The 23,549-nt window shown below is 41.9% G+C and overlaps 1 protein-coding gene across 2 annotated transcripts in view; it reads left to right on the top strand.

Moving 5' to 3' along the window:
* myo5b (myosin VB) overlaps positions 1–23,549 on the top strand; it is a 295,143-nt gene that overhangs the window by 184,219 nt on the left and 87,375 nt on the right. For both annotated transcript variants that reach the window (XM_060936097.1, XM_060936098.1), the window contains exons 14-16: positions 17,545–17,628; positions 20,220–20,360; positions 20,491–20,588. In XM_060936097.1, the coding sequence (XP_060792080.1) occupies positions 17,545–17,628; positions 20,220–20,360; positions 20,491–20,588 (323 nt within the window). The remainder of the gene's footprint in view (positions 1–17,544; positions 17,629–20,219; positions 20,361–20,490; positions 20,589–23,549) is intronic.

Here is a 23,549-nt window from a genome sequence, read left to right as displayed (position 1 = left end):
TTGCAATTTTACACTGTCGAACTCCTTTCTGATATTGCTCCACTATTTGTCAGCGCAGAATTAGGGGGATTGGTGATCCTCTTCCCATCTTTACTTCTGAGAGCCGCTGCCACTCCAAGATGCTCTTTTTATACCCAGTCATGTTAATGACCTATTGCCAATTGACCTAATGAGTTGCAATTTGGTCCTCCAGCTGTTCCTTTTTTGTACCTTTAACTTTTCCAGCCTCTTATTGCCCCTGTCCCAACTTTTTTGAGATGTGTTGCTGTCATGAAATTTCAAATGAGCCAATATTTGGCATGAAATTTCAAAATGTCTCACTTTCAACATTTGATATGTTGTCTATGTTCTATTGTGAATACAATATCACTTTTTGAGATTTGTAAATTATTGCATTCCGTTTTTATTGACAGTTTCTACTTTGTCCCAACTTTTTTGGAATCGGGGTTGTAAGAAATCGGCTGAAGGAAATGGGATTTACATACAGAAAAGCCAAACGTTAACCATCATTAACACCTAAACAGAAGAAAACAAGGTTACAGAGGGGTTAAAGAGAAGGAGTCGTGGACTGTGGGTGATTGGATGAAAGTTATATTCAGTGATGAGTCATGAATCTGCATTGGCCAAGGAGATGATGCTGGAACTTTTGTTTGGTGCTGTTCCAATGAAACATAAAGATGATTCCCTGAAGAAAACAAGCAAATTTCCACAGTCATTGATGATATGGGGTTGGATGTCGGGTAAAGGACCTGGGCAGATGGCAGTCATTACCTCTACAGTAAATGCACAGGTGTACATTGAAATTTTGGACACTTTTCTCATTCCATCAATCAAAAGTACTTTTGGTGGTGATGAAGTCATTTTTCAGGATGATAATGCATCTTGCTACAGAGCAAAGAGCATTAAAACTTTTCTTCAGGAAAGGCAGATCAACTCAATGACACAGCCAGCAAACAGTCTGGATCTCAATCCAACTGAAAATATATGGTTGAAATTGGGGGAAAAAAAAGTCCATGACAAGGCTCCATCCTGCAAAGCTGATCTGTCAACTGCTTTACGAGAAAGTTGGAACCTGACTAATAAAGAATATTGTTTTTCATTAGTGAAGTACACGCCTCAAAGAATTCAAGCTGTCATAAAAGCCAGAGGAGGTGCAGCAAAGTATTAATTGTGATTTTTTTTTTTATTCCATAATTTTTTCCTCATCGTTGAGTGATTCCATAATTTTTTCTTCTACTTGATCTTGAAAAAAATGTGCCATTAATTACAAAAAAAATTCATTTAATTTTTTTGAGGTATATTTTACAAAGCCAGAATGTTCAGCTGTTAAATAAAATTTTGTGTCATATCTGTGATTTTTTTTTTTTTTTTGGTGCTACAAAGTAAAACAGCTGAATTAACATCCTCCAGGAGTAGTGATTCCATATTTTTTGCCAGGGGTTGTATTCTTTTAGCTATTTGTTTCTTTCAAACACTTGATAACTAAGTGATGTATCTGACTTGATGTGCTCCGCCATTTTGTTTTTCTCTACTCATGGTATAGGAGCTGATATCCTAGTAGTAGAGTAGCCAGTCAGAGCGTGCGATTGCTCATATCCGGTGAATGTGGATAGAATAAATACCGTATAATACACACACAGTACTGTGCAAAAGTCTTAGGCACATGTAGAGAAATGCCGTAGACCAAAAATGGGTTAAAAAATAATGAAATGTTTCAACATAAAAATCTCTAAACCGCAGTAAGCCATAATAAACGAAACAAAGTCAATATTTGGTGTGAGACGACCCTTTGCTTTAAAAATAATAGTAGTCTCCGGTACAATGAGTGCAGTTTTATGCGGAAATGAGCTGTAGGTTTTACTGAGCATCTTACAGAACCATCCACAGTTCTTCTGGACACTTTGACTGTCACACTTACTTCTTCATTCTGCCCCAAAACCCAGCAGCCTTCATTATGTTTTCTTTTTTAATCTGAAAAGTGCTTTCTGATGTAATATGCTGCTCAGATACAAACTTTTTTTTCTGTAACATTTAACTTTGTGCTGGAAAACGAACGTTCGGACTCGTAAAACGTTTTGGTAATGACTTGATTATGCAGACGTCATACAATGGAAAATAGGGTGCCGAAGACTTTTACACAGGTGTGTGTGTGAGAGAGAGAGAGAGAGAGAGAGAGAGAGAGACGGTAAGTTACTGTTACCATGAAGTTAATTATCTTCCTGTAGCAACACAGCCTAGAGTGTTTGAATCCTCGTACACTACCGTTCAAAAGTTTGGGGTCACTTTGAAATGTCCTTATTTTTGAAAGAAAAGCACTGTTCTTTTCAATGAAGATCACTTTAAACTAATCAGAAATCCACTCTATACATTGCTAATGTGGTAAATGACTATTCTAGCTGCAAATGTCTGGTTTTTGGTGCAATATCTCCATAGGTGTATAGAGGCCCATTTCCAGCAACTCTCACTCCAGTGTTCTAATGGTACAATGTGTTTGCTCATTGCCTCAGAAGGCTAATGGATGATTAGAAAACCCTTGTACAATCATGTTAGCACAGCTGAAAACAGTTGAGCTCTTTAGAGAAGCTATAAAACTGACCTTCCTTTGAGCAGATTGAGTTTCTGGAGCATCACATTTGTGGGGTCGATTAAATGCTCAAAATGGCCAGAAAAATGTCTCGACTATATTTTCTATTCATTTTACAACTTATGGTGGGAAATAAAAGTGTGACTTTTCATGGAAAACACAAAATTGTCTGGGTGACCCCAAACTTTTGAACGGTAGTGTATACCACGATAATTTGCCAATAAGTACAGTATTTGATTCACTGAAGAATGTCACACAGTAATTTTTTATCATTTTACAGTTACATTTTAATATTGTGGAACATCCACAAGGCAAATCAGTTCCTGTTATCACTTGTAGCAGATGTAAACAGGCTTGTTTGTTTGCTTGCTTGCTTGCTTGCTTGTTTATACCATACGCGTGTGTGGTTCTACTGTATGTAGGACCTTCAAGCCAACTTTCACATCTGCTATTCTGTTTATCGAGTCGAATCAGAGTGAAATTTATACTTCACGTTTGCCGTTTTGATGAGTTTGTTTTCTTACTGCATGTAATTGAACAAGTCAAAAAGCAAAAAATGGTGCCTGAGGAGTGTGTAGGGCTGAAAACGACGTTTTACGCACATGTTTTGGTCAGAAAAAACATAGACAAGCCTTTACAAAGTGCATTAGAAATCATAATCAAGGAAGCATCGAGAGCATGGAGTTGCGCTAAATAATGATTCATAAATAATCAGGGCTTTGAAGCAACAGAACAGAAACGGAATTTTAACGTTTCCGGTTTTGGGTTCCACCATTAAATAGACGTTCCCGAACCGGTTAGAACAAAAAAATTTCGTTCCCAGAACAGTTAATTACGTTCCCTGTCAGCTGTTTAACAAATGGCTATAAAATTGTGTCTCTGTCTCATCCAGCTTAAGCCAAATGTAGGCTAATTCTATTACAACCTTCATTAAATAAGACAAGAAATAATTCAAAACAATTATTATTTCAAATGTTGGCGATTTGGATTCTCAGTATGTCTTCCCATCTACACAAACAGAAAAAGTGCCAAAAATGAAAGAGAATTCGTTTAGTGTGTTACCAAAGGCTAGTCAGGCCCTATGCATTGATAGGCTAACAGAGGTTAACGTCATTTAATGTTCGCGAGCCTCTCATTAACGTGGACAAATATATTGATATCGTGTTTGAAATTGACGTTTTTGAATAACGATAGACTGCAATATTTACCTCTTATTTAAGATGTGGAGACGTGATAGTAGTCCACCCTCCCGCTCTCTCCATTCAGTCAGCGAACGTCACACAGGAAGTGAACCCCAGCGGGTCATAGAAACTTGCGCAGGAGAAGAATGACTTTTTATTTGTAGGCTACGGAAACTTTGAGGAACGAAATAAAAACCGGTATTAACCGGTTACCATTATTTTTAATAAGCGTTTCTGTTCCGGAACATAAAAAATAATAAAGTTTCTGGTTTCGTTTCTGTTCCATGTGAAATAGAAAAAGTTCCCGGTTTTCGTTTTCGTTCCTTGAACCGGTTCAAAGCCCTGTAAATAATTATAGAAATGTGAAAACCTTTTGTTTATCGCATCCACCTTTTATTTTCGGTTCTTTTTGCCATTTAGCAGTCTACGTCACATCTACAGAAAAGCATCGTACACAATCCAAAACACACAGCATGGTGGGGGAGCGTCTCTGAGGATGTCGGGGATAATAAAAGTTCTTGATATGATGACTTGTCAAATGAAAGCAAGAGAATAGGATTGTCAATAAATATTGGAGGGACTTGGGACAGTTTGTATTCTCATAAATTAAGTTCAACCAATCAGGTTTTAGATTACATCAGAAGTTGTTGCCCGTTAAGCCAGTATCTCACTGGGCTGCGACAGCTTGCGACATATTGCGAACGTCATTCATGAGAGAGTTTCAAAAGTGTCTTGAAACATTCGCGGGGCTTCTCAATTTCCTCGCGTGAGTCGCAACGTGTCACTCCTTCGTCGCTGAAATTTTGAGCATGTTCAAAAAATTCGTACAGCAGGATTTCTCTCAAAATAGCCGCAAATGCGTCGCTGGTGTCGCAAAGCCATCGCGAACCCTTCTCAAGTCAGTTCCTGTGAGACAGGAAGTGCGACTAGTTGGAGACTCAACAATTGCGATAAAATATGCGAATATCAATTCCAAGTGAAAATTGTCGCTAATTCGCAAATTTTATCGCAATTGTTGTGTCTCCAGCTAGTCGCAGGCTGTCGCAGCCCAGTGAGAGACTCCCCTTAGAGTAACCTAATTTCTTTCGAGCCACGAAGCTGGACACTGCAGTAAGGTCTGTGCAGTTAAATGTTTTTGTTAACCGAAACTTGTATTTTCTACTTCGCCTCCACCTCCATCCTATGGTGTAATGTACGCTGGTGAATTCAGGATTTGTTAGCAATTAAAGTATGTAGCCCACAGTTACCATATATAGTATTATTTATAAACTTAAATTCTGGGAGGAAAAAAAAAATTAAGGATCCCCCCCCCCAAGAATGGTCAAATTGGGTGAGTTGGGACAGTTACAGGTTTTTTTTTTTTTTCTTGTGATTTACAAATGTAAAATTGTTGAAAAATTTCTTCTTAAAAATGTGGGCGTGTCCCTGTATGAGGATGAAGCTTTATTTTATTCCTTCTTGAGGATGGAACTGTTTTGTCTCGTCAGGTTTTGGGTAAACTAACTGATTGATTGATTTTTTTTTCTATCGCTGTCCCAGCATTGTGTTCATACGGTTCATATGTCCACAGGCGTAGAATTAGGTATGGACATGTCCCTACCAATATCCAACGACGGCTGATATGTCCCTACCAATATTTCTGATTGAGCGCGGTACACAAATGGTTCCTGTAGGTTTCCACGCAAAATTCGCTCATGAATATTCGTTCTGGAGGCGTGGTCGCAAAAACAGCAAGCAAGTTTGGCTACCATGTCAATTAGCAAGTGCGGTTGCAGTGCAGTGACCGGCTACTAGCTAGCAAACTGTCCTTGAGGAATGTACCGTTAGATTAGCTCGTAAAATGAATCAGTTAACAACATTTCGTATTCAGTGTGTAAAAACGACAACATACAAATATGACTGTTTTCTAAGTTTGCGTGGCATGTAAATAACAATCCGACTTGATACCGACAACAACTGGTGTTCATGAAGCTCACAAAGACATTATTAAACCATATCAAGTTGTTTTAATGTTGGCTAATATTGCACCGAGTCTTGCTAGGTAACCAAAGTAAAGTTCATACGTCTTTATTATCCGGTCTCCTGGTCTGTCATTTGTTTCATTTAATGTTACAGAAGTCATTAAGCGTGTTCTGAATTGAAGAAATACATTTTACACAATTTTCCTCGACCAGAACACTATGTGCGCTTCAGCAGAACCCTGTCCCTCCCTCCTCTCTCCGCTCTGGGCTCAAGAAGACAACAAAAGGGCAATAATATAACAACAACCAATCAGAATTCAGATACGTTCTGTTGCCAAGTAAAATTGTAATCTTTCAACGTGTCGAAAAAGTTCTCGAGCCTTCGTCCTGTTTTACCGTTAGATCAATCAGCTTAAACGAGCATTCTAAACTAGTGAAAGATCCCACAGAAGAGAGCCGACTCCCCCTGCCAGCCTCATGGAACGCAGTGTTTAAGGCTCCAGATGTGTTTTACTTCCATTTATGAGGGAAAGGAACATACACCCTCCCAACAGTCACTGCGTTATTCGCTTGTAAAACACATTTGCAAATTGGTAGAATGAGTTAATCATCACATGCAAGATTTGCAGTTAATCAAATGAATTGCATATTATTCATGAATTACTACAGTTCTGAACTTCAAATTTTAAAAGTCTGGACTTTGGAGAGATGATGGATGTCTTTTGGTGGAACACAACGGAGCAAAATATTGTGACCCTCTAATGTTGACCTGAAGTTGGTGCCACTGTGGGTTGGCATTGGGTTTATATCCCCACCAATGTTGATACCAAACCTACGCCCTTGCACGTGTTTACAAGATTCTATAATAAATCAAAATTAAACATGTAGGCCAAGGTGTTTTATTCTTGTCCCGTGTCTCCCCTCAGTGTCTCATGTGTCCTGATACAACCCCAATTCCAAAAAAGTTGGGACAAAGTACAAATTGTAAATAAAAACGGAATGCAATAATTTACAAATCTCAAAAACTGATATTGTATTCACAATAGAACATAGACAACATATCAAATGTCGAAAGTGAGACATTTTGAAATTTCATGCCAAATATTGGCTCATTTGAAATTTCATGACAGCAACACATCTCAAAAAAGTTGGGACGGGGCAATAAGAGGCTGGAAAAGTTAAAGGTACAAAAAAGGAACAGCTGGAGGACCAAATTGCAACTCATTAGGTCAATTGGCAATAGGTCATTAACATGACTGGGTATAAAAAGAGCATCTTGGAGTGGCAGCGCCTTTCAGAAGTAAAGATGGGAAGAGGATCACCAATCCCCCTAATTCTGCGCCGACAAATAGTGGAGCAATATCAGAAAGGAGTTCGACAGTGTAAAATTGCAAAGAGTTTGAACATATCATCATCTACAGTGCATAATATCATCAAAAGATTCAGAGAATCTGGAAGAATCTCTGTGCGTAAGGGTCAAGGCCGGAAAACCATACTGGGTGCCCGCGATCATCAGGACTTTAGACGGCACTGCATCACATACAGGCATGCTTCTGTATTGGAAATCACAAAATGGGCTCAGGAAAATTTCCAGAGAACATTATCTGTGAACACAATTCACCGTGCCGTCCGCCGTTGCCAGTTAAAACTCTATAGTTCAAAGAAGAAGCCGTATCTAAACATGATCCAGAAGCGCAGACGTCTTCTCTGGGCCAAGGCTCATTTAAAATGGACTGTGGCAAAGTGGAAAACTGTTCTGTGGCCAGACGAATCAAAATTTGAAGTTCTTTATGGAAATCAGGGACGCCATGTCATTCGGACTAAAGAGGAGAAGGACGACCCAAGTTGTTATCAGCGCTCAGTTCAGAAGCCTGCATCTCTGATGGTATGGGGTTGCATTAGTGCGTGTGGCATGGGCAGCTTACACATCTGGAAAGACACCATCAATGCTGAAAGGTATATCCAGGTTCTAGAGCAACATATGCTCCCATCCAGACGACGTCTCTTTCAGGGAAGACCTTGCATTTTCCAACATGACAATGCCAAACCACATACTGCATCAATTACAGCATCATGGCTGCATAGAAGAAGGGTCCGGGTACTGAACTGGCCAGCCTGCAGTCCAGATCTTTCACCCATAGAAAACATTTGGCGCATCATAAAATGGAAGATACGACAAAAAAGACCTGAGACAGTTGAGCAACTAGAATCCTACATTAGACAAGAATGGGTTAACATTCCTATCCCTAAACTTGAGCAACTTGTCTCCTCAGTCCCCAGACGTTTACAGACTGTTGTAAAGAGAAAAGGGGATGTCTCACAGTGGGAAACATGGCCTTGTCCCAACTTTGTTGAGATGTGGTGTTGTCATGAAATTTAAAATCACCTAATTTTTCTCTTTAAATGATACATTTTCTCAGTTTAAACATTTGATGTGTCATCTATGTTCTATTCTGAATAAAATATGGAATTTTGAAACTTCCACATCATTGCATTCTGTTTTTATTTACAATTTGTACTTTGTCCCAACTTTTTTGGAATCGGGGTTGTAAAAGTACTGACCGAAAAAGTGAAGCCTGAAGGCCAGTATATGTGACGAGCTGAGAACCCAACGTTGTGCGAAGAGGGTATAGTAAATCCTCTGTAATGCAGTACGAATGTGACGCTACCTGCAAAGAATTTCGCAAAAGCTGAAACCTTGTCCCAAGTCTCCCTGCGCTCCCCTACCGTGCATTGAAATCCACAGATATGCCGACAGAAAGATAGACCTTTATGGACGAGATAATCAATTTCTTACAAAGAGGTTGCATGTGAGCATTGTGACCGCCTCAGCAGTAATTATCTGACGCACAGCAAGACTAAACTCCACCACAAGGCATTATAAGCTAACGTTCTGCAGAGGCGTGTGTTCTCATTATGACGAACACTGTTTAATTATGAAATGTCCTTGCAAAATATGTTTGTCATGAATCATTTCGTTCCTTTCTCACCGAGCTGTTTTACACACGGTTTTCTCACAGACGTTCATCAGGACGACAGAAAAGGTTGATTGCTAATGATTGCCCAATACGCCTCTGTCATTCTGCACAAGTTACGGTACTCCCAACCCTCATTTAACACACCTCGCCCAGTTAATCAGTGCACCGGAATATTAAAGGGAGGTGTTTCGGAGCTAAACTCTAAAGGAATGAGGTTGGGCAGCTCTGATGAAACAAAGCAGGAGCACAGATGTGATGTGTGAGACAGTGTGGCAGAAAAAAAAAGTGAGTACGAAAGAGACCAGGACTTTTGACCTTCGGTTCTGGACAGTAGTGTGCTTCTGTATATAAAACGTCCTCCTTTCGATTCATAAACATGCATGCTTTGGTTGATGTGTGGAATCCCCCCCCCCCCCCCCCCAATACAATAAATATCAGTCAGAATACGGTGGGAAAAAAATGCAGCACGTCAAAACAGAAGCTGTAGGTTTTTATTGAACATCACATGCTCATTGCTGATTGGCTACAGCAGTGGCTTTCAAAGTGGGGGCCGCTAGGGGGGCCTCAGAAAGTTGGAGGGACGATAACAAAAAAATTGCGAAAAAAAATACAGTTGTGCTCATAAGTTTACATACCCTGGCAGAATCTATGATTCTTTGACCATTTTTCAGAGAATATGAATGATAACACAAAACCATCTTTTCCACTCATGTTTAGTGGTTGGGTGAAACCATTTATTGTCAAATGACTGTGTTTTCTCTTTTTAAATCATAAAGACAACAGAAACTACCCAAATGACCCTGATCAAAAGTTCACGTACCCTGGTGATTTTGGCCTGATAACATGCACAGAAGTTGACACAAATGGGTTTGAATGGCTACTAAAGGCCAATATATGCTGACAACCCAGTCCTCGCAGACGGTGTCGCAGACAGTGTCTGCGTAGCCCCCCCACCTTCGCAGACGCTCTGCGCGCACCTCCCAAAAATTGTGACCACTGCAGAAGCCTCGCAGACAGCGCCGCAGACAAGAGGGCTCTGATTGGTCCACTCTACCCGCTGTACACGCACTTCCGCTTCCCTACTTTCCCGGTTTGTTTTGTTTTCACGACCGGCATTTTTAAAAACACGAGCGAAGATGGAGCAGCATGAAGAGCGGTTGATTGAGGAAGTACGTACATCTATACGACTCCAGTTCTAGTCATTATAAAAAAAAAAGTTCTAGTCATTATAAGTAACCGGAGGATAAACACTCCACTAACCACACCCACCAACTACTCCTAGCGACTTCGTGCCCCCTTGCGTTGTGCCGGTGAATAACATTGCGCACGCCTATTCCCCCGCTCAACAATAAATTACAACTGTCTGCGAAAAGCTATCTGTGAAAGCCTTGCCGCAAGAGCATGCAGAGGCCTTAAGACTACGTTCAGACTGCACCCTGAAACGACCCATATCTGATTTTTTTTTTGCCCATGTGCGACCTGTATCCGATTTGTTATTGACAATCTGAACGACACAGATCCGATTTTTTTCACATGCGACCCAGGCCGCTTGGATATGTGGTCCTAAATCCGATGCATATCCGATATTTTCACACGCGACTGCAGTCTGACCGGACAGGTCGCATTCATGCGACCTACACGTCATCAACAAGAGACAAACGTCACTATTCTGCGTTGGCTAATCCCGCCTCTTTGGTGGAAAACAACATTTGTACAGTTTTCAGAATTTAAATAGACTTTTATAGAATTGATCAAGCTAATGGTGGATTTGGTAGGGACCTGGATGTTGATCTGTTAGCCTGATTAAATAAAACAGTTTCTATAACTGATTTATAACTTGAACCATCCTGTATTACAAGATTATAAGATTGTTCTGGAAATTTCCAGTAATTTGACACCTGCTGCCCACATTAATCAGATTATTGTGCGAGTTCCGCCGCCGCCACAAAAACCACATCGCCAGGTCTCGCCTCATCTCCACAGCAAACTGCACTGGTGTTTATGCACCTTGAGCCAGCGCTGAGAGAAGCTGCAGAATTCAGCTGGCTATAAACAATCTAAATAAATATTTATAAAAATGTAGAAAAAGTTTATTAATATGACGAAATAAATATGTGCAAATTATTAAGCCTGAATTAAGAGTTTGGTAATACAGCGGCCGTATCCCAAATGACTGCCTACTGAAGCTCGAGTGCACTATATAGAGTTTAAAAATCCATTACTTCCTAGTAACATGTAGTGCACTTATATAGAAATTAGAGAGACATTTAGGAGTCAACCCTCGTTACCAGGCTACACGTTTTCATTTCAGTTCAGAAACAAAAACACACACAAGACCTCACACTTTAACACTAACCACATAATTAAACAAACAAACAAAAAAAAAGAAATCATTAAACATGAAGAGTGCGCTTTTTTTTTTTTTGTTTACGTATTACGTAGATGTGCTTATTACGTGTCAATTTGCGCATGCGGGACACTTTTGGGTCGTTTTCCGTTCATATTGGAGATCGCATACAAGTCTCATATAATTGGTAATGTGAACGGCCTAACAAAAACATCGGATTTCACAACAAATCGGATATGGGTCGTTTCAGGTTGCAGTCTGAACGTAGTGTAAAGGTAGCATCCTCACCTGTGATCTGTTTGCTTGTAATCAGTGTGTGTGCATAAAAGCTGAGTGAGTTTCTGGGATCCAGACAGACTCTCGCATCTTTCATCCAGCCACTGACGTTTCTGGATTCTGAGTCTTGGGGAAAGCAAAAGAATTGTCAACGGATCTACAGGAAAAGGTAGTTGAACTGTATAAAACAGGAAAGGGATACAAAAAGATATCCAAGGAATTGATGATGCCAGTCAGCAGTGTTCAAACTGTGATTAACAAATGGAAAATCAGGGGCTCTGTTCAAACCAAGCAAATGCCACAAAGTATCTCACCTACAATACGCCAAACAGCACAGACTCAAGCCTCAAAACTTCTGGAACAAGGTAATTTGGAGTGACGAGACCAAAATTGAACTTTTTGGCCACAACCATAAACGTTACATTTGGAGAGGTGTCAACAAGGCCTATGATGAAAGGAACACCATTGCTACTGTAAAGCACGGAGGTGGATCGCTGATGTTTTGGGGATGTGTGAGCTACAAAGGCACAGGAAACTTGGTCAAAGTTGAAGGAAAGATGAATGCAGCACGTTATCAGCAAATACTGGAGGCAAATTTGCACTCATCAGCCCGGAAGCTGCGCATGGGACGTACTTGGACGTTCCAACATGACAGCGATCCAAAACACAAGGCCAAGTTGACCGGTCATTGGCTACAGCAGAACAAAGTGAAGGTTCTGGAGTGGCCATCTCAGTCTCCTGACCTCAATATCATCGAGCCACTCTGGGGAGATCTCAAGCGTGCAGTTCATGCAAGACAGCCCAGGAATTTACAGGAACTGGAGGCTTTTTGCCAAGAAGAATGGGCAGCTTTACCATCTGAGAAAATAAAGAGCCTCATCCACAACTACCACAAAAGACTTCAGGCTGTCATTGATGTTAGAGGGGGCAATACACGGTATTAAGAACTGGGGTATGTAAACTTTTGATCAGGGTCATTTGGATGTTTTTTGTTGTCATTATGATTTAAAAATAGAAAACCCAGTTGTTTATCAATAAATGGCGTCACCCAACCACTAACCATGAGTGGGGAAAAAAGTTTTTGCGTTATCATTCATATTCTCTGAAAAAAGGCCAAGAATGCAAAAATTCTGCCAGGGTATGTAAACTTATGAGCACAACTGTATATACTTTTTTAAATAATTATTATTAAATATATTGTAATTAGTTTTTTAATCATTATTATAACATATAATTATTAATAATAATACATCATATTGAAACGTTGTTTGCCATGCTCATCTCTCCGATTGCCTGTGACGTTGCGGTTTGCGCCATTATCAAGCTGCTTTGCTCCTCAAGCTAGCGTATTGCTAGCGCAAAATGGACAGGTTTTTGAAGAAGAGACCGAAGGAACAAACCAACAGCCCTGCTGTGGAGGATACTGCTGCGAAAAAAATTAAGAAGTCCTGGCCAACTAAAATCCGAAAATATGAGGCAGCATACATTAAGTATGGCTTTACAGCCAGACAGAAAAATGGCCATGATTGCCCAAAAAGCGTCCTCTGTCTGGAGACCCTGTCAAACGAGTGCTTAAAACCTTCGAAACTTCAGCGTCACTTGGTACAAAAACATCCAACAGATGCCGAAAAAACAGTAGATTTCTTCAGACGCAAAGAAGAGCATTTGGTCAGGCAATCTGCTGCATTCACCCAGCAAGCTACTGTCCCCGAGCGGGCCCTGAAGGCATCATTTTTAGCCTCGTACCACATTGCTCGCGCTAAAAAACCTCACTCAATTGGAGAAGATTTGATTTTACCAGCCACCAAAGACATTTGTCCGAGAATTGCTTGGTGAGGATGCTGCCAAAAAAATCGATGCTGTCCCACTCTCTGATAACACCGTGAGCCGACGGATTGGCGACATGGCTCAAGACGTATCTGCTCAGCTGTTGGAGCAGGTGAGAGCCAGCGAATACTTCGCACTTCAGCTGGATGAGAGCACAGATTTATCCAATGAGGCCCAACTGCTTGTGTACATCAGATTTATTTCACAGGAAAGATTTGTGGAGGAAATACTATTTTGTAAAGCACTTGAAAGAAGAACTACTGGGAAAGACATTTTTCAAGTTGTGGACGATTACATCGAGTCTAACGGATTGGACTGGACCCGTTGTGTGGGGGGGTGTTCGGACGGAGCCGCGGCAATGACCGGGAAGATCAGTGGAGTGACCGCGCTCATTAAGCAGAAGGCCCTGCATGTAGTGGCCACACACTGCATGCTCCATCGCGAGGCACTGGTCGCAAAAAGGATGGATAACGAGTTGAATCAGGTACTACAGGAGGTTATACAGTTTATTGTTCAGTGTGAAAATATTTGTGTTGAGAACATGTTAGTTAATAATATTCTTATGCTAAACAAATGTAACAATTATTGACTATTGAATAAAAGTAAAAGAAAACATTCTAAAAGTTGATGTTTCTTTACATATTTTGTAGCAGTGTCTGTGGGTTTTCAAAGGGGGTCCCCGGCCAGAAGCTAATGCTGTTTGGGGGGCCTTGGCATCAGGGCCGTAACTACCATTGAGGACACCGAGGTCATGTCCTCGACATTTTTTTCCTACGGTATTTTTTTTTTTTCACTCAGAAATGTGAAATTAATATATGATGAAAATCGTTCTGACTTTGATCGGTGGAAAATCCTAAATTCAGCTTGCATCCCCCTGTTCTCATTTGTTTGTCTAAAAATAAAGTCCACATAATCATTTTTAAACGAAGCTGAAATATCCGACATTGGAAACATTTCATATTAGGCAGCCTCGCGATAGTCAGCTAAGCACCACGGGATATGCAAGAGCTGAGAAGTGTTCTCATCAAGGTCCGACTCCGCAGCCAGGCAGTTTGTCAATTAGTCGTGGAATCTGAAAATTGACATAAGATGAAGAAGTCTACTACACCAAAACAAAAACTCAGCTTTGGAAAGTCAGCAAGTGAGAGAAAAAGAAAGAGGGAAGAAGGTGAGTTAATTTTGCCAGTCACTGACAGTTATGTGCCGGAATGCTTATGATCATTAACAGTGCAATTTTAATTAGCATTTCAAGCAACAACAGTCGAAGCCACTTAGCTAGATAGGATTTTCGTTTTCCAGGCGGCACAAACTCTTTTATTCTCTCTCTCGATTTGCTTTGGTGCGTTTCAGATCAGAAAAGGCTGGACAGTCGTGACCTGTTGTTTATGAAGTTATTGGATACTGACGAGACTTGAGCTATTTTGCTAACTTACCAGACTATAGGCTAACGTGAACACAAGACACAATTGTTTTGATCATTGGTTGTATTTTCGAACGGAAATGAAAACGGGTCGCAAACTTATGTTCACATTTTATTTCCAACATGATGTACCACCTCTGACTGCTTTCTGTCAATCATGAACAGCCCAGCCGCGTTCACAGCTCCTCCTCCGATCACCAGCTGGAGATGAGCCTCCTCTCGGGAAGTCTTGTCCCGCCCCTCTTATTGACTCCCATCTCCAGTGAGGCTCAGTCTCCCAATGTGGCGTTTTAGTCGGTTTTGTCCAATAACCGTCTAGTATTTTGCTATTGAAAAGGGCAGATATTTTTTAAAAAGCAATTGAAGTCCATTCAGGCTCGGCTAGATTGCGCTGTCACTCACTCACTCATTCTCTCTCACTCACTCAAACTCTCACACTCACTCACTCACTCTCACACACACACACACACACACACACACACACACACACACACACACACAAAATACTTTTGTGATTGTGCAGTTAAATTGTTAAAATAAACATGTTCACCTACATGTTCATCTTGTTGGGCTTGTGATTTTGACTCGTTTCCAAAATGTATGAAAAGTCACCATATTAGGACATTTTTCTTTTGGCAAATAAGATGTATCGCAATGTTTGACCTCGGTATTTGAAAAATCCTGGTTACGGCCCTGCTTGGCATGGAAAAGTTTGGGAACCCCTGGAATACAGCACATGTCGGTCTGAGAGAAATACAGCATGAGCCTCATGCGACGGTTTTATTTGTTTATAGTAAGAAGACGGATTCTCCTGGCGCTTTTATTTTAGTCTGGCTAACGTGACTGCAAAGCTCGACGAGCTATTGGTCTGGCCAAGATATTAAGCCCAACCGTTTCCCAGAGCCCGTGGTTGACCCGCCTCCCTGAAATGCCTCAGTTTGCTACTGGTCGAAGCCAGAAAAGGCTGTGACGAAGCTTAAACCAATCACATCACTCTTTCCTCTGACGTATGTGATGCGACGGGGCTAACTGGTAGATTAAACTCTTACCGAAGCCGGTCGGGAGCAAGGCGAAAACGTCCTTCCTTTCAATAAATACCTCCAGGGCTGCTCTTTGCTCCGTTTTCAATGAGAACTTGCTCCATGTTCGTAATGTTTCTAGTGAATGAAGCGCTTCCGGCGTAAATTCTGTAAACAATCTATGGCTTCCGGTCTCAGTTCTACTACGTCAGTGCCTTGAACACGCCTCTACCCAGGGCCGTTGGAGATGCTCAAAGTTGATTGGTTCCCGATTTTTCGGGAGCTTGGAAGAGCTGTAGATAGCTTGCCCGGCCAGACTAAGCTCGGAACAGGCCCTCATGTTGCGTCACGCTTAGGATGGGCGGGCCCAGGCTACTTTTATTTAACAATTATTCGCCGAAGGTGACGTGAATAGTAACTGAGATGAAGTTGATGTCATTATTCACTGAGCCTGAGGCAGATAATTGTTTTTTAGTATAAATACACCGGGGCGTCACAGTGGCGTAGTGGTTAGCACTGTCGCCTCACAGCAAGAAGGTCCGGGTTCGAGCCCCGTGGCCGGCGAGGGCCTTTCTGTGCGGAGTTTGCATGTTCTCCCCGTGTCCGCGTGGGTTTCCTCCGGGTGCTCCGGTTTCCCCCACAGTCCAAAGACATGCAGGTTAGGTTAACTGGTGACTCTAAATTGACCGTAGGTGTGAATGTGAGTGTGAATGGTTGTCTGTGTCTATGTGTCAGCCCTGTGATGACCTGGTGACTTGTCCAGGGTGTACCCCGCCTTTCGCCCGTAGCTTGCCTGCGACCCTGTAGAACAGGATAAAGCGGCTAGAGATAATGAGATGAGATGAGATAAATACACCGGCGATTATTAACAAATTGCTTTTAAAAAAACAACAATCATTTATTTCAGTCTTCAAAAGCGGCACGCAAATGTAATGCGTGCAGACTTGTCACTTATGTACGTCGACTCGCGTACAATACTTTTTTTTTTTTTTTAATTGATAAAATAAATCACAGTTCCACTTTACTTTTGAATAGTTTTAGACCAAACTTCCTAGCCTCTTTAGTGCTTTTCGGAGCAGCGTTTATTTCATAATTTCTAATTCGTCCTCACTTACGGCGACGATGCGATCGGCCGCTATTTTGCCGAGTCGCTCGAGGTGATCGGGAAATAATCCAAACCTCTCAACCAATCAGCACACACGCGATTTCCTGTAATCGCCTCCGTATTTCTACGGCGTGGCATTCAGATGACTCTATTGTTCGCTCGGCCATCACGGAGTACGTGAACACTGAAAACCCAGCTAAAGGAAGCGAGAACTCTATAATGTCTATAATCACCAGAAGTAACTTTGTTTAAAATCGTTTTCACTCAGGTTAACTCGATAACCGATTGAAATCTCAGAATCCTTTACCTTAGTCATGTGATGCGCTCTGTCCAATCAGCAGCCAGGGTGCGATATGCAATAAGGATTGACCTTTTCTGTTTTGTGTTAGTGTTGATGTGTTTCTGGGTTTGCTTTTTGCATTTTTGGTTTGTTTTGCACCTCCAGGCCACCATACCATACACTGAGACTCCGACCTATGTAGCCTGGTTTAGTTTTTGCCCACTTATTGTTTGTTTGCCTGGTCATGGCAGCTACGGTATGATGATGCTCATTTCAGCTGGAGGGGGCAACAGTGGTGTAACAGTCGTGCAACTTCTTCAAAAAAAAAAAAACCCACCCTGCAATAGCAGCTTAGTGTAAAAAAACAACAATTATTACTGTTAATTAAATAGTAAAGACATATTTTCACTGCATATAATGCAGCATCTGCCTTCTGCAGTCTTGGTATGTTAAGATATCAAGTTGGGTTTGATGGCCTGACTGGTTTGCTCAAGTAAAATAAATCAAGATGAGGTATGAGAGCAATTTCTTGGTGTGTTTATGTACATGTTGGTTTGCTCTTTCAGGTTGAGTATCAGTGTGATGGCTTTCTGGAAAAGAACAGGGACACTGTTTATGAAGAACAGATCAACATCCTGAAGGCCAGCAAGGTAAGTGTGTGTACATGTCGAGTCGGTCAAGTTTCCTGAAATCTTGTGGGTGGCGTCATGGCTTTTATTAAAAATTAAATACTCTTGTTGGAAGCAGCAGATTATGATAATCATATTTTCAGTTCTCATCTCATCTCATTATCTGTAGCCGCTTTATCCTGTTCTACAGGGTCGCAGGCAAGCTGGAGCCTATCCCAGCTGACTACGGGCGAAAGGCGGGGTACACCCTGGACAAGTCACCAGGTCATCACAGGGCTGACACATAGACACAGACAACCATTCACACTCACAGTCACACCTACGGTCAATTTAGAGTCACCAGTTAACCTAACCTGCATGTCTTTGGACTGTGGGGGAAACCGGAGCACCCGGAGGAAACCCACGCGGACACGGGGAGAACATGCAAACTCCACACAGAAAGGCCCTCGCCGGCCACGGGGCTCGAACCTGGACCTTCTTGCTGTGAGGCGACAGCGCTAACCACTACACCACCGTGCGGCCCATATTTTCAGTTAAAATATGTTACATTTTTAGCGGAGCTCCCAGCGGAGCACCATACCTAAGAAAAACTGGTAAACCCATCGAGTCGATTTTTTTTTTTGTGGTGTGTACGTGTACCACCACAGGAAGCCCAGTTTTGCTTTCGAAAAGTTTGCAAACGAAAAGGATCAAGAATAGTCGTTCTGTGTTGGTCCAAGTTAAGACCAGGGAATTCAAAGCTAGGAGATCATTGCAAAGTGTTTGCAAAAAACAACCAACTTTGTCAGCGTTTGTAAATTTCGAACGTCCAGGAGCAAGTGGCCGGTTAGTTGACTCGATGGGTTTACCATTTTTTTCTTAGGTATGGTACTCCGCTCTCGCGGGCCAAAATAAATAATAACTTCCAGTTTAAAAGTATATGGAATTATACATCTGGAAATGATGGCAGAGGAGAACAAATGAAAAAGAAAACAAATTTTAACAGAAGAAGAAAAGCTTAGAAGACAGGAAAGTGAAAAAGACTATCGACCAATCACAAAGCGAGAAAATGATTTTGACAACTAACTGGTAGATGATTCTATGAGAGCTGTTAAGTGTGACGTCACTTGTAAGGAAAATTGACTTCCGGGTCCAAAATCAAAAGCTAAAACAAAAGAGACTGGCTATGATAGAAGAAAATTCTACAACCCAGAAACAGATGGGAGCTCCGCTTTTAGGCAGTGCCTAAATCTATATATTACAAAATGTATTTTGTATACTTGTACATTTTTAAACCGTTACGCCACCGTTCAAGCACGGAGCTAGAATCTTTGTTTGACTTGATCGTAAGGTTTAGTTGGCGCCGGATTAAAGCACTATTCTGTACGAGTTTTAAACAAGTTTCTTTTTTTTTTCTTCCTGTGTATAGCCTGTTATCCCTCGCTGGCCGAAAGGCCCGAATGGGAATTATGTCGTGGCGATTTCCATCCGTCCGTCCCGGGAAGGGCGCTCACCTTCTGAAATCAACTCCTCTCACAAGTTTTGAAGGAATTTCACGAAACTTGGCAAAAGGCATTGCTGTATGTCGGTAGTACGCATATTGTAATTTCGTTCAATTCGGTCGCATTTTACCAGAGTTACAGCCCTCGATTAACAACCTTGTACTTTCACAGTTTCATGAAGGTGTGCTCGCCTTCTGACATCAACTCCTCTCACGAGTTTTGGACGAAGCTTGGCAAAAGGCCTTGTTTGTTATTTAACAGTAATACGCATATTTCGTTTGTGAAAATTTTCCCAGAGTTTTGACTCTTGATTAAATAACTTGTACTTTGGCAAGTTCATGAGGGTGTAGGTTCTTCTGAAATCAACTCCTCTTACAATTAGTGGAGGAATTTCACCAAACTTGGCAAAAGGCTTTGTTATATGACCGTTATACATATATACTGAAATTGTTTAATTTGGGCAAATTTTACCAGAGTTATGCCCTTGATTATTAACAAACTTGTACTTTGGCAATTTCATCAGGGTGTGCTCCCTTTTTCGCGTTCCCTATATCCCTGTTCCCTGTTAGCCCTGTGATGACCTGGCGACTTGTCCAGGGTGTACCCCGCCTCTCGCCCATAGTCAGCTGGGATAGGCTCCAGCTTGCCCGCGACCCTGTAGAACTGGGTAAGCGGCTAGAGATAATGGATGGATGGATGGGTGCTCGCTTTCTGAAATCAACTTCCCTCACAATTTTTATTATCCCCCGCTGGCCGAAAGGCCCGAAGGGGGATTATGTCGTTGCGATGTCCGTCCGTCTATCCACGTACCTTTTGAATTCCTCATTCAAATTTTGAGTAATAAATCTTATATTGCTCAACATTAGGTCTGTTCAGTTTTATTTGCCGAGACTGTGTAGTTTCTGGGAGATTTACATCTCAAATACTATCACATTTTTTGAAACACCCTGTATTTCTCATGCATTAATGCCTTTCAGACCATTACTGCTGATGATAAGTGGTTGAATATTTCAGTGTGTGGCAACATGGTGGCAAAGCAAGCTCCAGATCCACTGCAACCCAATGACTAGACTGCAGTACCGGCTCTTTCTGCGCTCTTGAGCATCATACTGATGTTTGTTCCTCTCTCAGTTCCAGCTGGTGGCAGATCTCTTCCAGGATGGCAAAGGAGCTCCTAGTTCAACAGGCAAAGCATCCAAGATTAATGTACGTCCTGCTAAGCCCATGCCAAAAAGCCACAACCGGGAGCACCGCAGATCTGTAGGCACCCAGGTGAGGCTCTGAGAAGTTACACAACGAACTGGGATTTATTCAGATCAGTAAAGCAACTGGGATTCTGCTGAGATGATAAGTCTGGCCTGTTTGAGTTTATAATACCTTTTATAATATCTCTCTTTTCTAGTTTCGTAGTTCCTTACATCTTCTGATGGAGACTCTGAATGCTACAACTCCGCACTATGTACGCTGCATAAAACCCAACGACCTCAAAGAAGCCTTTGCGTAAGTTTTGTTTTTATAGGTACGATATTTCTTTCGTCCGTGTCTTCGCCTGTGTGTCTGGGAAGTCCTTGAAAAATCTACATCTGCATTTTGTGATGTAAAAAAAAAAAAATTGAAACCAAGATAGATTACATCAGGTCTTTTTCCAGCTTTAATTTGAGAAAGCAACCGGCAAAATTCGAGTGGAAAATAAATAGAAACATTTTAGGGAAGAAAGAAAATTGCAATTAAATGCTTGCATGATTTGTACACGCCCCTTAATGGTTGTTTTGTTAAAGGACCCATGGCATGGTGGTTTGTTGATGCTTTAAACGGGCTCGTGGAGGTTTCCGGATGTTATATCCGCAGCCTTTCTCGAAATGAACCCTCGGCACGTAAATATAGCCTCCTGGGAGAAAGCCCCATTTCAGCGCTTTTCCCAGTGCGTCGTTTTGCTAATGAGAAGCAGGAGGCGGGGAAGGGTAGAGGGTGGGGGCGGGCCATGGGGGGAGGGGGAGGGGCTTGACCAAGCTGCGCACACACATACTCGCTGCTATCAGCGCCTGTAGCCACGCTGCTAAGACAAAACCCCGTTCTCCCTCGGACTCCTTTCGTAAACTCAACGTGACACAGAGAACAGAGAGTGAGAGTGTTCGGAGTGGTAGTTTACGAACGTATAATACCCTAGGCTTGAACACGCACTCCATAACCAAAGAGGATAGAAGCAGCAACTACAGCAACATAGCGCTTATCCAACAGAAGACATGCATTGCGGAGCAATAGTCAAACATAAGCTCATAAGTTACAGTCAATTTCCAGACTAAACTCAGTTTAACAGAGCATGCTGCATGCTCTTTAGTTTTGTAGCGCAGAGTACCTGGCTAACTGCAGGAAGCGGTTAGCTGCACAGCTAATGTAGCCATTGCTAGGCTAACGCACCGATTTTAAAACACGGCAAAACAACCAGTTATACACTTACTTGTTCGGTGTTTGTGGCTGATGCGGCAGGGATGCTTGGTACGGACCCAGGCTTCAGTGACAGTTGATGTGCAAAACCTGCCCTGTACTGCCCCAAGTTGTGGAAACATTCATCAGGAAAATGCTTCTGACAAACATACACTGTCTTAGGTAGACTCGACGGCGTATTATTGAAGTAAATAAAATTAAGCCACTGCGTCTTCAGGGGCTCTCCCGTTGGCAGTAAAAACAGACTCTTTTCTGTGTTGTCACATCCATGTACAGCGCAACTTCCATGTTTCGCTCGCTTAGGTGATGCCATGTTGTTGTGTCCTCTATGGTCTCCTCATTACAACTGGGCGGGGCAATCCATACAGTGGGTGGGAATCCAGAGGGGGGGGCGTGGGGATCATCTCCCTTGCTGACGTAGTAAAGGGAAGAGCTTATCAACGCGCCGTTTTGACGCGCCATTCTCAAATGTTGGGCATAGTTTGGTTTACACATTATGAAATTTCTAGCCACTGGGGTGACTTAAGAAGGTCAGAGGAACTGATTTTAACGTTAAAAAACCTCAGAAAGTGAAAATTTCATGCCATGGGACCTTTAAAGCACCTTTTTCTTATAATGCAGTCATTCTGGCGAAGGGTCTAGCACCTCAGCGCATCTTGATTTTTAGAAACGGGTTCCGTCCGTCTGGTCACGTTTTCGTTTCCGGGCCATGTCTTTAAAACTACTGAAGATATCTTCATGAAACTTTGTATACACATCAAGCAACATGTGAACTGGTGCCTTTTGCTATTTTGGATTTTTGAAAAAAGTGTTTTTCAAATTTTTACATAAATTGATTTTGACTTGGTTTCTAAGAGCAGTGTTCGTTTCCAGAGCATATATCCAAAACTATTCAGGATACGGATTTGAAGCTTGGTAAACATGTTAACAAGGTGACGTACAGTAGATGCGCCTTTCCGTACTAAGAAATTTTGAGAAATTGAAAATTTTCATGTTTCCATGGAAACAATTTCAGACTTAGTCTCTCAGATTAAGCCAGTATCTCACTGGGCTGCGACAGCTTGCGGCAAATCGCGAATGTCATTCGCGAGAGAGTTTCAAAAGTGTCTTGAAACATTCGCGGGGCTTCTCAATTTCCTCGCTTGAGTCGCAACGCTCTCCTCGCTCCTCCGTCGCTGAAATTTTGAACATGTTCAAAAAATTCGTGCGACAAAATTTCTCTCAAAATAGCCGCAAATGCGTCGCTGGTGTCGCAAAGCTGTCGCGAACCCTTCTCAAGTCAGTTTCCGTGAGGCTTCCTCTACTTCCCTGCCTGCCGAGGGAAAGCCGGGCTGCGACAGCCTGCGACTAGTTGGAGACACAGCAATCACGGTAAAATATGCGAATATCAATTCAGTGTGATTCCAAGTGAAAATTGTCACTAATTCACATATTTTATCGCAATTGCTGTGTCTCCAACTATTCGCGGGCTGTCGCAGCCCAGTGAGATACTAGCCTTAGTCTTAGGGGTAGGTTTTGTTTCCGGAGCAGAACTTGTAAACTGTGAGTGGTGCGGTCTTGAAAGTTGGTATGTGTTGATTAAGTAATGTATATGTGCCTTTTGATACTAAGAAATGTGAGGAATTTTCATTTTTAGCTCACCTGGACCAAAGGGCTGGTGGGTTTATGCCATGGACTGCTGAGGTCAGTGTAAAGAGGGAGGTCGGGTTGGTTTCCTGCAGCAGAATTTGAAAAATGTGACACATAATATCTTGAAACTTGGTATATAGTTGGCATGTCGGGCGGGGGATATAGATGACTCTATCATCTTGTATCAATTTTATTTCATTCTTCTGCAAAAATGTTCCAGATCTGTCAAATTGCAAGGGAACCTCCTGCACACAGCCCTCTTGAAGTCATTCCAGAGCTTTATGATAGAATTTAGATCTGGGCTCTGACCGGGCCATTCCAAAATATTGACCGTTTTTAGAAAGCCATTCCTTTGTTCACTCGGATTTGTGTTTTTGATCACTATCA

The sequence above is a fragment of the Neoarius graeffei genome, chromosome 12 (genome assembly GCF_027579695.1).
Source record: "Neoarius graeffei isolate fNeoGra1 chromosome 12, fNeoGra1.pri, whole genome shotgun sequence".
NCBI classification, from domain to species: Eukaryota; Metazoa; Chordata; class Actinopteri; order Siluriformes; family Ariidae; genus Neoarius; species Neoarius graeffei.
The sequence above is the reverse complement of the archived record's forward strand: the minus strand, read 5'-3'. Positions and strand labels throughout refer to the sequence as shown.